Source organism: Dama dama, chromosome 5 (assembly GCF_033118175.1).
Source record: "Dama dama isolate Ldn47 chromosome 5, ASM3311817v1, whole genome shotgun sequence".
Classification (NCBI taxonomy): Eukaryota; Metazoa; Chordata; class Mammalia; order Artiodactyla; family Cervidae; genus Dama; species Dama dama.
Window position 1 is genome coordinate 125,406,839 of NC_083685.1, and position 10,662 is coordinate 125,417,500.

The following is a 10,662-nucleotide window of genomic DNA, read 5'->3' on the forward strand; positions in this document are numbered from 1 at the left end:
AAACAAGGTCCAGGGTGGGAGTAGCCCTGAAGGGGGATGGGAGCAAACTTACTCCAGGCCATTTTTCAGCTTCATTACTTCACAGGGTTTACAACCCGTTGCAGAAAATGTTCTTGTGTGTATAATTCAAACAAACTCTGTTTTTCTATTCCCTCGGTTAGTACCCTGTTGCGACAAGCCTGGGCTGATGACAGGCAGCTCCCATGTGATGATGACCTCAGGGAAGGCACCGGCGAAAAGAATATGTGTGTGGGGGGAGCTCTGACCTGCAGGCCCCATTCACAGGCCAACAGGGACCAGGGGTGGCCTGGTGGGTGGCCCAGCTGGCTCCTTACCCCACGGCTGACGCCTCTGACACAGCAGGGAGAAAAGAATGACAGGAGAGGGGAGTGAAAGGGCTTCTGTTGCGAAAGCAGCTCCATTTCACAGAGGTCTTGGGGCCCTGCCCAGCAACCCTTCCTCCCCACATCTGATGGCTGGCTCCCTGCACCCAACACTGATCTTCCAGTTGAGATACAGGGTGGGGCCCAGGAGGGAGGAGACCCTCGAGCAGGCCCTGAGGAGGCAGAGGTCTCTCAGCCTTGAGTGATTGTAGGGCCCAAGCCAGGGGCTCCCCTCCAGTTCTCTGCACAGGTTCCCCACCCGACATTTAATCTGCCCACACCCTGCATTGGGGCCCACACCTCCGCCTGGCCCTCTGTCACAACTCCATCTCTCGAGGCCCTTCTTGCCAAGGTTCCAGGCAGCAAGGGGCCCAGCAACCTGTGCTGGGGGCAGCCCTTAGGGCAAAGGCTGGGCCACCTGGGAAGAAGGGGGAGCAGGAGGGACTCGGAGGAGGGGCGAGCTCTCCGGAACGGTCCGGAGAGTGATGGATAAAGAGATCACATGGGAGGCATCCAGGCTGGGCTTAAGGGTCCAGTGTCTTGAGCTGTAGCAGCAGCAAATAGGCAGGCGGCTGAGCCAAGCCGGCCACAACAGACCAGAGCTGGGCTCAGACCCACCTTCCTAGGCCCCAGGGGCTCTGGTGCCCAAGGGAAAAGTTAGGAGGACCTGCTCCTGGATTCTGCTCGTTGGAAGGAACCCTGAGTGTTTGGAGGCCAGCCTCTGAGGTCCCAGCTCCTGGTTGAGTCCTGACCTGCAGAGCCGGGATGGCCTTCGGGTCAGGCCTGCTGGGCAGCCCTTCAGCCCAGCCTCTGACGAAGCAGCCAGACGTCTGCTTCCTGGGCTGAGGCAGGACTCGCTGACTTCAGGGCTCAGAAGCTACTCACACAGGTGAGTGACCCCGGGGCTCAGACGCTGGTCACATACATGATCTCGACACGCAGCCGCTTCTCAGGACTGTCCGTGTCCTCCACGGCGAGGCCCTGCTCTGGGGCAGCTGCTGGGACGGCTCCTTCAGCCTCAGCCCGTGGGCCCTGCCGCTCCTTCTTGCCCAGGACACAGAAACTGCCGCCCATGAAGAGGGCGGCCGAGATGAGGAAGAAACTTGACATGTAGAAAACGTAGCTGAAGTCGTTGGTGGTGTCCAGGAGGAGTCCTGGGGGCACAGAGAGCAAGTCAGGTCACTGCCCAGGACTACCGGCTCCCCACACCCCCTAAACCATGTGCTCTGTGAGGGCAGGGGTTCTGTCCCTGCCGCTTCCCCAGCACTGGCTGGTACCCCATTGGCATTCGTTAGGTATTTGTTGAATGAAAGGAAAGAGAAGCAAACCAGCCTTGGCCTGGGCAGCCAGTCCTCGGGCCGGAAGAGCACTTCAGGGCATGGTTCCTTCTCCCTCAGTGGCAGGCGGCCAAGGACTCGAGGGTCAGTGGCGCCTGGGGCATCTGCTCAGCCATGCCCTGGGCCCTCGTCAGCTCTCCCCGCTCGTCAACCCTGGAGAACTCCCTTGAAAACTGGGACTCCCAGTGTCACACGCGGGGGGGTGGGGGTGGGGAAGTCCCCGTCATCTGACTGTGATAAGCACGCTGTCTGTCAACTGTTACCCCCCAAGCCCAGCACCGCAGGCTCCACACACCTCCCCCTTCACTCTGAATGTCACACACTCAGTTGCCCAGCACAGCCACGCCAGTGGCTCTCTGCTTCCATATCTGTCTGCTTCCATTCCAGCACGAAATCACCACCATGATCGCAAAGCTGCCTCTTTGCCCCAATCCTCGACTCTTCCACCAGAGGCTGAGCCCTGAGCGGTGGGGACCACTGCTGTGTGTCCAGCCCTGCCCACCCGGTGACTGGCACGGGGGAGGGACAGTTACAGCAAGCGTTCTCATCTGCGTTTTGCAGACGACACTGTGACTCACAGAAGGAGCATGACTTGCCCAGGGCCCTCAGGCAGGAAGAGGGAGGAGTAGGATGTTAATAGCAGACAGGACGCTTCTACCACGTGCCACGCTCTCTGCTGACCTCTTTGCTGCATGACCTGTGATCCCCACAAACAAGCCTATGAGGTGGATTCTATTCATCCCCACTTTGCTGATAAGAGAACAGAGGCACAAAGGGGAAGACAAAGAACTGAGGTAGGTCTGGTACCAAAAGCCTTATTTTTGACTGTTTATACCATGATCGCCAGCTGGGGAACAGGCTGTGGCCAGTCCCCCGAGGTGATTGAGAAAAGCACAAATAGGGGCTTCCCCGGGGGCTCAGATAGTAAAGAACCTGCCCACAATGCGGGAGACCAGGGTTTGATCCCTGGGTTGGGAAGATCCCCTGGAGAAGGGCATAGCAACCCACTCCAGTATTCTTGCTGGGAAAATCCCATGGACAGAGGGGCCTGGTGGGCTTCAGTCCACGTGGTCGCAGAGAGTCGGACAGGAGTGAAGCAACCTGTCACGCAGGCACCCCACCCAGGCCACCCCCTGCCTGCCCTCCCTTCCCAGGAGCCTCACCAGCCAGCGGCGGGGAGATGAGAATGGAGATGCTCTCCAGGACGGTGAAGAGCCCCAAGGCGCTGGAGAACCGGTCCATGGGGACAATGTCCATGAGGACCTGGAAGATCAGGGCACCGATGCCGCTCATGGACACGCTATACACCAGGCAGTAGCCCACCAGCACCCGGAAGTCGGCCGATGCCACGCACACCAGGTTGGTGAGCCCGTTGAGCAGGGCCGCCAGGCTGAACAGGTACTTGCGGTGACCCGCAAACTCCCGGCGGCCCGCCACCAGCCCAGCCATGGGCCGCAGGAAGATGTTGCTAAAGCCGATGACAGAGATGAGCAGGGCTGCCTTGTGTTCATCTACCCCGTGCCGAACGGCGTACGGGACCAGGAAGACGTGGGGCAGCGGGAAACCCATGATCATCCAGACAACCCCCAGCGTGTACACGCGGTAGCCCACGTTGTCCCGCAGGACGTCGAAGGCCAGGTGGCGCCGGATGGCCCGGCCACACGCCGCTGGGCAGCCTCGCGAGGGTCTCTTGGAAGGCGAGGGGAGGCCTTCTCTGGCCTCCCGGGTCACGCTGGCAGGCACGGGCCTCACAACGGCCCCGCAGACGCAGCAGTGGAGAAGGACCCCGCCGAAGATGAGGAAGGTGCCTCGCCAGCCCAGCTCCTCCAGGAGGTAACGGGAGAGCAGCGGCCAGAGCGTGATGCCCAGGGAGACACCCGCCGAGGCCAGCGCGTTGGCCAGCACCCGCCAGCGGGTGAAGTATAGTCCCAGCACGGTGATGCTCGACTGAAAGCTGAAGCACATGCCCAGGCCTGTGGAGGGAGAGGGGGGGACCAGCTCCAGGGCGCACCCAGCGTGGGGACCCTGGGGTCACGTCCCGGGTCTGTCCTCCTTCCGTTCCAGCCCAGACCCACTTCCAGGTGCCCAGGAGTTTCAGATGGAATCAGCCCACCGCACCACCTCCCTGGAAGCATCCCGCCCCCCATCAGATCTGCCCTCCCAAGGCTGCTGGGGGGGAACACCCCTGTTCCCATGGGCAAGGCACCAGGGGATGTTCAAACATCCAAATTGGGTGAAGTCTCTCCCCTGCTTAACACCTTCCAGAGATTTCCCTTCACACGGAGGAAAAAAGCCAAAGTATTTACTCTGCCCTGGAAGGCTCTACACGGGCTGGCCCCTGGCCACGTCTGGGTGCCATCTCAGGCCACTCGCCATGATAAAGCCCTATCAGCCGCACATCCCTCCAGCAACTTCCCTCTCCCAGGTGCATCCATTTTCTCCTCTTTACTGTTAATAGATCATTCTCCTCCACTGTGATTTCTTCCGTGAAAACAAAACTCTCTCTTGACCCCAGTCTCTTCTGGATACCGGCCTGTGTCTCTGCTCCCTTATATCAAAATTTCTTGGAAATCCTGTCTCCACTGTCTTCAATTTCCTCCTTCCTGTTCTTCCTTTTTTTCGGCAATATTACACGGCTTGTGGGATCGCAGTTTCCCAAGCAACTCAGGCCATGGCAGTGAAAGCCCAGAATCGTCCTAGGCCACTGGGCAACTCCCCAATTGTTCTCTTTTGAACAAATCAGACTTTCATCCTTACCTCTGCTCCAGAATTATCAAGGCTGCCGTCCTCCACATTACAAAGTCACAGATGGAGTCTGATGCCCACTCAATCTGATCCATCAGTGACTCCACGGTCTCTCCCTCCTCCTCCTCCTCCTCCTGGAGCACTTTCCTCACTTCCTTTGTCAAGAAACCCCTCTCTCCTGGTTCTCCTCCCACCTCTCTGTCACTTCTTCCTGCCCAGGCCGCGAACCACTGGAGTGTCCGTGTCCTGGGCCCCAGACCCCAGTCTTTATCATCCGTCCTCCCTCATTCCCTTAGTGACAGCAGGGTGATAACCTCATCTCAAGACCTGAATACCAGGGGTCTCAGTACTCCCCAGCTGGCCACTCCAGCTCAGGGCCAGACCAGGTGTGTCCAAACCTGAGCTTCCCACCCGCCCGTGAACCTGCTCTTCCCCTCGAGTCTGCATCATAGTTAGTGGCCACCCCTCTCTTCCATTCCACCCCTGGTATCACCCTTGGCTCTTGGGTCATCCTGGCGTCCTTCTCTGCACCTCACCTGCAATCCTGAACGAGACCCTCTCCCATTGCCTCCATCGTGTCACGCTGGTTTAAGCTTGCAGCCGCCTCCTGCTGGGTGATGACCATTCCCCCGCCTGTTCTTTGCTCTCAGCCTAGCCTCCGGTGGTGTGCTCCCACCACCACAGCTAGGGCCCTGCCTGCGTGCATGCTTGCTAAGCTGCTTCAGTCATGTCTGCCTTTTGGGGACCCTATGGACTGTAGCCCACCAGGCTCCTCTGTCCATGGGATTCTCCGGGCAAGAATACTGGAGTGGGTTGCTATGCCCTCTCCTCCAGGGGATCTTCCTGACCCAGGGATCGAATCCACATCTCTTACATCTTCTGCACTGGCAAGTGGGATCTTTACCACTAGCACCACCTGGGAAGTCCCCAGAGTAGTACCTAGTTCTTCACAAATAGCGGCTGAATGACGTCCCTCCGCCCAAACCCCTCACAGGGCTTCCCATCTCACTACAAAGCCTTTGAGGAACTAAACCCTATCTGGCCTTCTTCCCTGCTGCCACGCCGCCCCACCCCCCACCTCCTTGACCTTTGTTCACGCCCTTCTACCCTATTGGGCTTCCCTGGTGGCTCAGCGGGTAAAGAATCCACCCGCAATGTGGAAGACCTGGGTTCAATCCCTGGGTTGGGAAGATCCCCTAACCCACTCCAGCATTCTGGCCTGGAGAATTCCATGTGCTATACAGTCCATGGGGTCGCAGAGCTGGACACTTTCATTTTCACTTCTATCTTATCGGTGTCCTCAGTGCTCCAAGAGCATTCCTGGACCTTTGGTCTTACTGCTCCTTCTGGAATGTTCTTCCCTGGGGAGCCTGGTGGCAGATGCCTCACCTCCTTCTGGCCAAATGTCACCTTCTCTGCTCTAAGGCCTTCTCTGACAGCTCTGCTGAAAGCAGCAAGCGGGGACTTCCCTGGTGGTCAGAGTTAAAAGACTCCACGCTTCCACTGCAGAGGGTGCGGGTTCCACCCCTGGTCCGACAACCGAGATCCGACAAGCCTCAGGCACAGCGGAAAAAAAAAAAAGCAGCAACCTCCCCCAACCCTGCTATATCTTTTGCACTGGCTGTTTTAGTTATTCCATCTCTTTACTTGTCTAATCTCTGCCCAACCCCACCCGGACAAGGACACCATGGCATCAGCTGTCCTGTCTTCCTGGGCACTTGTCAGGACTGACCCTCATTACTTATCTGTTCATTGTTCCTCTGCCTCGAGTGGCTGTGAGCAGCCCCAGAGGATTCGGAGCTTTGCCCGCACTGTTCACCACGCCTGGCCCTTTTCAGTCTCGTACCCAGTACCCACCCAGTAACTCTCAAAAAGGAATGACAGTCACCTGTGATGAATCCTGCCGTGAGGTAGAGCTGGCCGAGGGTGTGGCAGAAGGAGCCGGCCACCATGCCCAGGCTGGCCAGCATGCCGCCCAGCATCATCGTCGCTCTGCAGCCAAAGCGTCCCACCAGGATACTACACAGGGGGCCTGTGGGGAGGGGGCAGGCGGCAGGTGACAGCTGAATGATGAGGTCAGAGGAAGGGAGGGGGCTTGGGAGGGGGTTCCAGGAGGAACTAGCAGGTGGCTTAAAGGGCACAAGCCCCAGGGCGGCCCTGGGGGCTCAGTGGTAAAGAATTCGCCTGCCAATGCATGAGACACGGGTTCAAATCCCTGATCCGGGAAGATCCCACATGCCGTGGAGCAATGAAGCCCATGCACCACAACTACAGAGCAATGAACCTGTGCTCTACAGCCCAGGAGCCTCAACTACCAAAGCCAGTGTATCCTAGAGCCTGTGCTCCACGACGAGAAGCCACCACATTGAGAAGCCCGCACACAGCAGCTGGAGAGGAGCCCCCACTCGCTACAACTAGAGAAAAGCTTTCATAGCAACAGAGACAGCACAGCCAAAAATAAATAATAAGTGCGTGCGTGCTATCACTCAGTCGTGTCTGACTCTGCAACCTAGGAACTGGAGCCCACCAGGCTCCTCTGTCCATGGGATTTCCCAGGCAAGAATACTGGAGTGGGCTGACATTTCCTCCTCCAGGGGATCTTCCTGACCCAGGGATCGAAACCTGGATCTGCTGTGTCTCCTGCATTGGCAGGTCGATTTTTTTTTACCATTGAACCACCCGGGGAAGCCCTCAATTAAAAAAAAGGCACAGGCACAAGTCCTGGAACACACAAGCCTGGTTCTGATCCCCACCCTGCTCAAGACTGGCTCCAGGCCGAGCACGGCCAGTCCCTCTCTAGGCCTTGGTTTCCTCCTGCAGAGGCTGAGGGGTCAGGCGGGGTGATGTCTGAGCAGCTGTGAGGTGAGGTGCTGCAAATATTCACTTTCATCCTGACCAGGATCCCCAGGGGGACAGACTAAGGCCCTTCACTGCACTGACCAGAGGCTGCATCCATCTGGGTGAAATCGTGACCTGGGTGGACGCCCCTCACAGGGGTCGGTCTCAGTGGACCACAGTCCCAGGGCAGCTACATCACAGTGAGTACCTCCAGTCCCCGTTCCCCACTCCCCCGTCCTCAGGAGGACTAGCTGCAGTCCTCCCATCATCCTTCAATCTGTTCAGGGTGGGCAACCGGGGCCTTGGGCTACCCTGCACCCCCTCGCTCCGGCCTCTGGAGAAAAGTGGGTGGGGAACCTTCTCCCATCCCCCATTCCCTCCAGCCCCCACCAAAGTCTTGCATCACTAGACGTTTGGCTTCTGGTGGAGAGGGGCCTGTCCTCCCCCACCTCTACCCTGAGCTGCTTTCTCATCAGTGCAGACCCAGAGTAGAACTGAGCCAGTCCTGGCCAGCTGCTCCTTGACACCTCACAGGGCCCCATTCGCCAAACACCTTGCCCCATGCCGCCCTGCCCTCCCAAATACACACAGTAGAGTTTCTCCAGAGTTAACTCTCCCAGAGCGCAGCCAAAGGGACAGAGAAAGTGTGTGTGTACACACAACGTGAGTTTGGCTGCTTGGTGTGGCTGTGAGCCAGTCTGAGTGTGGGAGTAATAGCGGAAGTGAGTGGCCCATCCTCAGACGTAATCAAGGAGAGGCAGCCACAGAGGGAGAGGTGAGGCTTTGAAATGGACATGACCGCTGACCCACACACCTTTCCCACCCCCATAGTTTTTTTTTTTCCCCACCCCCATACTTTGACCTGACTTTGGAAAGGTGACATTGGGGAAAACCTTGAGTCATCGTGTGTGGGGCGGGGGCTGGGATGTGTGCCAGCTTAGCTGAGATAGCAGAGGGTGCTGGGGTGGGGCACTGGGAGGCAAATGTTCCCTCTGCATGGGCACAGTGTCTGCCCCAAACTCACTCTACAGCATGGGCAAGGCCTTGGATACTCCGTGCTGGCTTGTCTTCATCTCTAAAATGTGTGGGTTTGTGGGGTACTTAGGATCAAGGATACTTTCAAGTTTAAAATTTCCACAATACTCCGAATGAGCACAGACTAAAGGCGTGTGTGTGTATGTAAGACAGACACAGAGGAGTCCTGGGCCGACAGGAATGTTGTCATGCCTCCTGGGCGTGAGTCTAAAGCTGGCTGGGGAGCAGGGTCCCCACTGAATGCCGGGTTCCTAGTCCCTGGCCCAGACCCCTCTCCGGTTGCAGAGAAGGGGCCATCTGAGATTCACGCTTCTGCCCATGCTTGTTGGCTGAAAGGCTGTGTGGTCTGAGCCAGGCCTGGCCTTGCTCCTTGCCGCAAGCCCATGCCCCAAGCAGCAGGTTCAGGGGTCATGTCAGTGAAGGTGGCTCCTAGCCCAGGCTGACTTCCTTCCCGGTGCCGGCGGAGGGTGGGGAGATGGATCACCTGAGACAGGCAACCATGGGTGGGGAGAGCCGGGCAGGCTGTCCAGTCAAGCCCCGGCAGAGGTCACTGCCCATGGAGTCTCCCTGGAGACCTCCCAGGAGTCAGGGGGCAGGCCTGCGAGCCCAAGGCTACCATGGAGAACCCACCCGGGCCCCTTCCCTTTCTCTGGGGTCAAGGTGAGCCCTTTGCATCTCTGGAGAAGGCAACCAGGAACCGAGGGGACCACTCTCCATCTCCACAGCCCTCTGCTTCCTGGTCAGAGATGGGGTTCTCGCTCTGCCCCCCTCTTGCTCCTGGGGTCCTTCTCCAGCCCTGCTTCCTGTCCTGAAGCCCTGATGAGGGCTGCTTCTACTGCCCGAGCCCTCAGACCTGGCGGGACCCCATGATCTTCTCTGCAACCCTGTGTGGGAGGTGGGCAGCCTGGGGCTGCTGGCTGTTACCCACAAATGGCAGAGGGAAAAACTGAGGTTCCGAGAGATCACCCCGCGGGAAGCCTTGCCATTCTGTGCCGAGGGCCCCCGCACTCCTACGGTCTGGCTTGATCCTCCCACACTCATCAGGAGGACCGGCTTTACATCTTGGGGGTCTCCCTGCCCTGTGCCCCTCCCCGGCCCAGTCCAACCAGCCCAGCCCCACAGGATCCTGGGCGGGGGAACTGGCCCTGCTGAAATCAAGATGACATCCCAGGAATTCACAGCACCAGGCAAAACCTGTGGCCCCAGAGAGAGGGACCCAGGAGGCCAGAGAGGTTGTGGCTGCCTCCCTTCCCCCCAGGGCTCCTTCTCATCCTTCCCCGCATCCCAGCCCACACCCGGTCCCCCCCCCGCCCTGCCCTGCTCACCCCCTGCATGGAGCATGGCTGTCAGGATGGAGGGGAACCAGGAAGTCTCGCTGTTGCTGGCCTGGAACTCACGCTGCAGTTCGGTGAAGAAGATGCCGATGCACGTGGGGAAGCCCAGGGTGAGGCCCTGCGTCACCACGGAGGCCAGCAGCACCACCCAGGCCCAGCAGCCCTCGGAGCGCTCCAAGGCCTGGGGCATCCTTGGCTACGAGTGCTGCGGCCACAGCCTGACCGCCACCCGGGTCGCCTGGGGAAGGGACAGAAGGGAGCTGCTGGCCGGCCCTGGCCCCCCTGCCGCCGTGGCTGGGCGGCTGGGAGGCTGGACCCGTCCCTTCCTCTCACCCCGGCACCGGGTTCGGCAGAGGGCGGCCGCCCCCTGGGAGGTGGCCAGAAGTCCATGCACTGGCCTTGGCATCTCCTTTCCCCTACTTCTCAGAGCCAGCCTGGCAGGAGGGACAGGAGGGGCCGGCAAGTGAGCCACTGTGGGCCCGCGCGGGCGGGCGGAACGCTTTCCAGCTGTGCCGTCATCTAGGGGTCAGCAGGTGGGGCTGCCCGCCCGGCCCAGCCGAGGCCGCGGCGCCCGCGAGCGCGGTAACTGCCGGGAGAGGAGCCGCCGTCTGGAGCCGCTCAGCCCCGGGCCGCACAGGCACACAGTGACACCTCTCCAAACGTCCCGACCAGCCGACCTGCTTCCCGCGCCCCGGGCACAGCCAGGCTCACAGTCAGAGCCGCGCTGACGGCCCGGGAGCCTGCGGGCGGGGCGGCCGAGCGGGCGGCCGCGGCACAAGGCGCGCCACAGCGCAGCGGCCACAGCGCAGCGGCCACAGCGCAGCGGCCACAGCGCAGCGGCCACAGCGCAGCGGCCACAGCGCAGCGGCCACAGCGCAGCGGCCACAGCGCAGCGGCCACAGCGCAGCGGCCGAGCCGAGCCCAGGCTCCCTGCAGCGCCCCTGTCACGGCGCTCCCGCTCACCGCCAAGAGGCCGCCCACCGCCACATA

The 10,662-nt window shown here is 60.0% G+C and overlaps 1 protein-coding gene across 13 annotated transcripts in view; it reads right to left on the reverse strand.

Annotated features, from left to right (window-relative positions):
• Positions 1-385: 385 nt before the first annotated feature.
• The window catches only part of SLC16A5 (solute carrier family 16 member 5), a 20,042-nt gene continuing 9,765 nt past the window's right edge, over positions 386-10,662 (reverse strand). For 10 of the 13 annotated variants that reach the window (XM_061144862.1, XM_061144861.1, XM_061144864.1 and 7 more), the window contains 4 exons: positions 9,664-9,910; positions 6,354-6,497; positions 2,884-3,693; positions 386-1,537 (listed from right to left, as the gene is read on the reverse strand). In XM_061144862.1, coding sequence (XP_061000845.1) covers positions 1,290-1,537; positions 2,884-3,693; positions 6,354-6,497; positions 9,664-9,862 — 1,401 coding nt within the window. In that variant the 5' untranslated portion in view covers positions 9,863-9,910 and the 3' untranslated portion in view covers positions 386-1,289. Of the gene's footprint in view, positions 1,538-2,883; positions 3,694-6,353; positions 6,498-9,663; positions 9,911-10,005; positions 10,275-10,662 lie in introns of those variants that run through there. The other 3 variants (XM_061144870.1, XM_061144872.1, XM_061144873.1) reach the window with 3 other exon arrangements.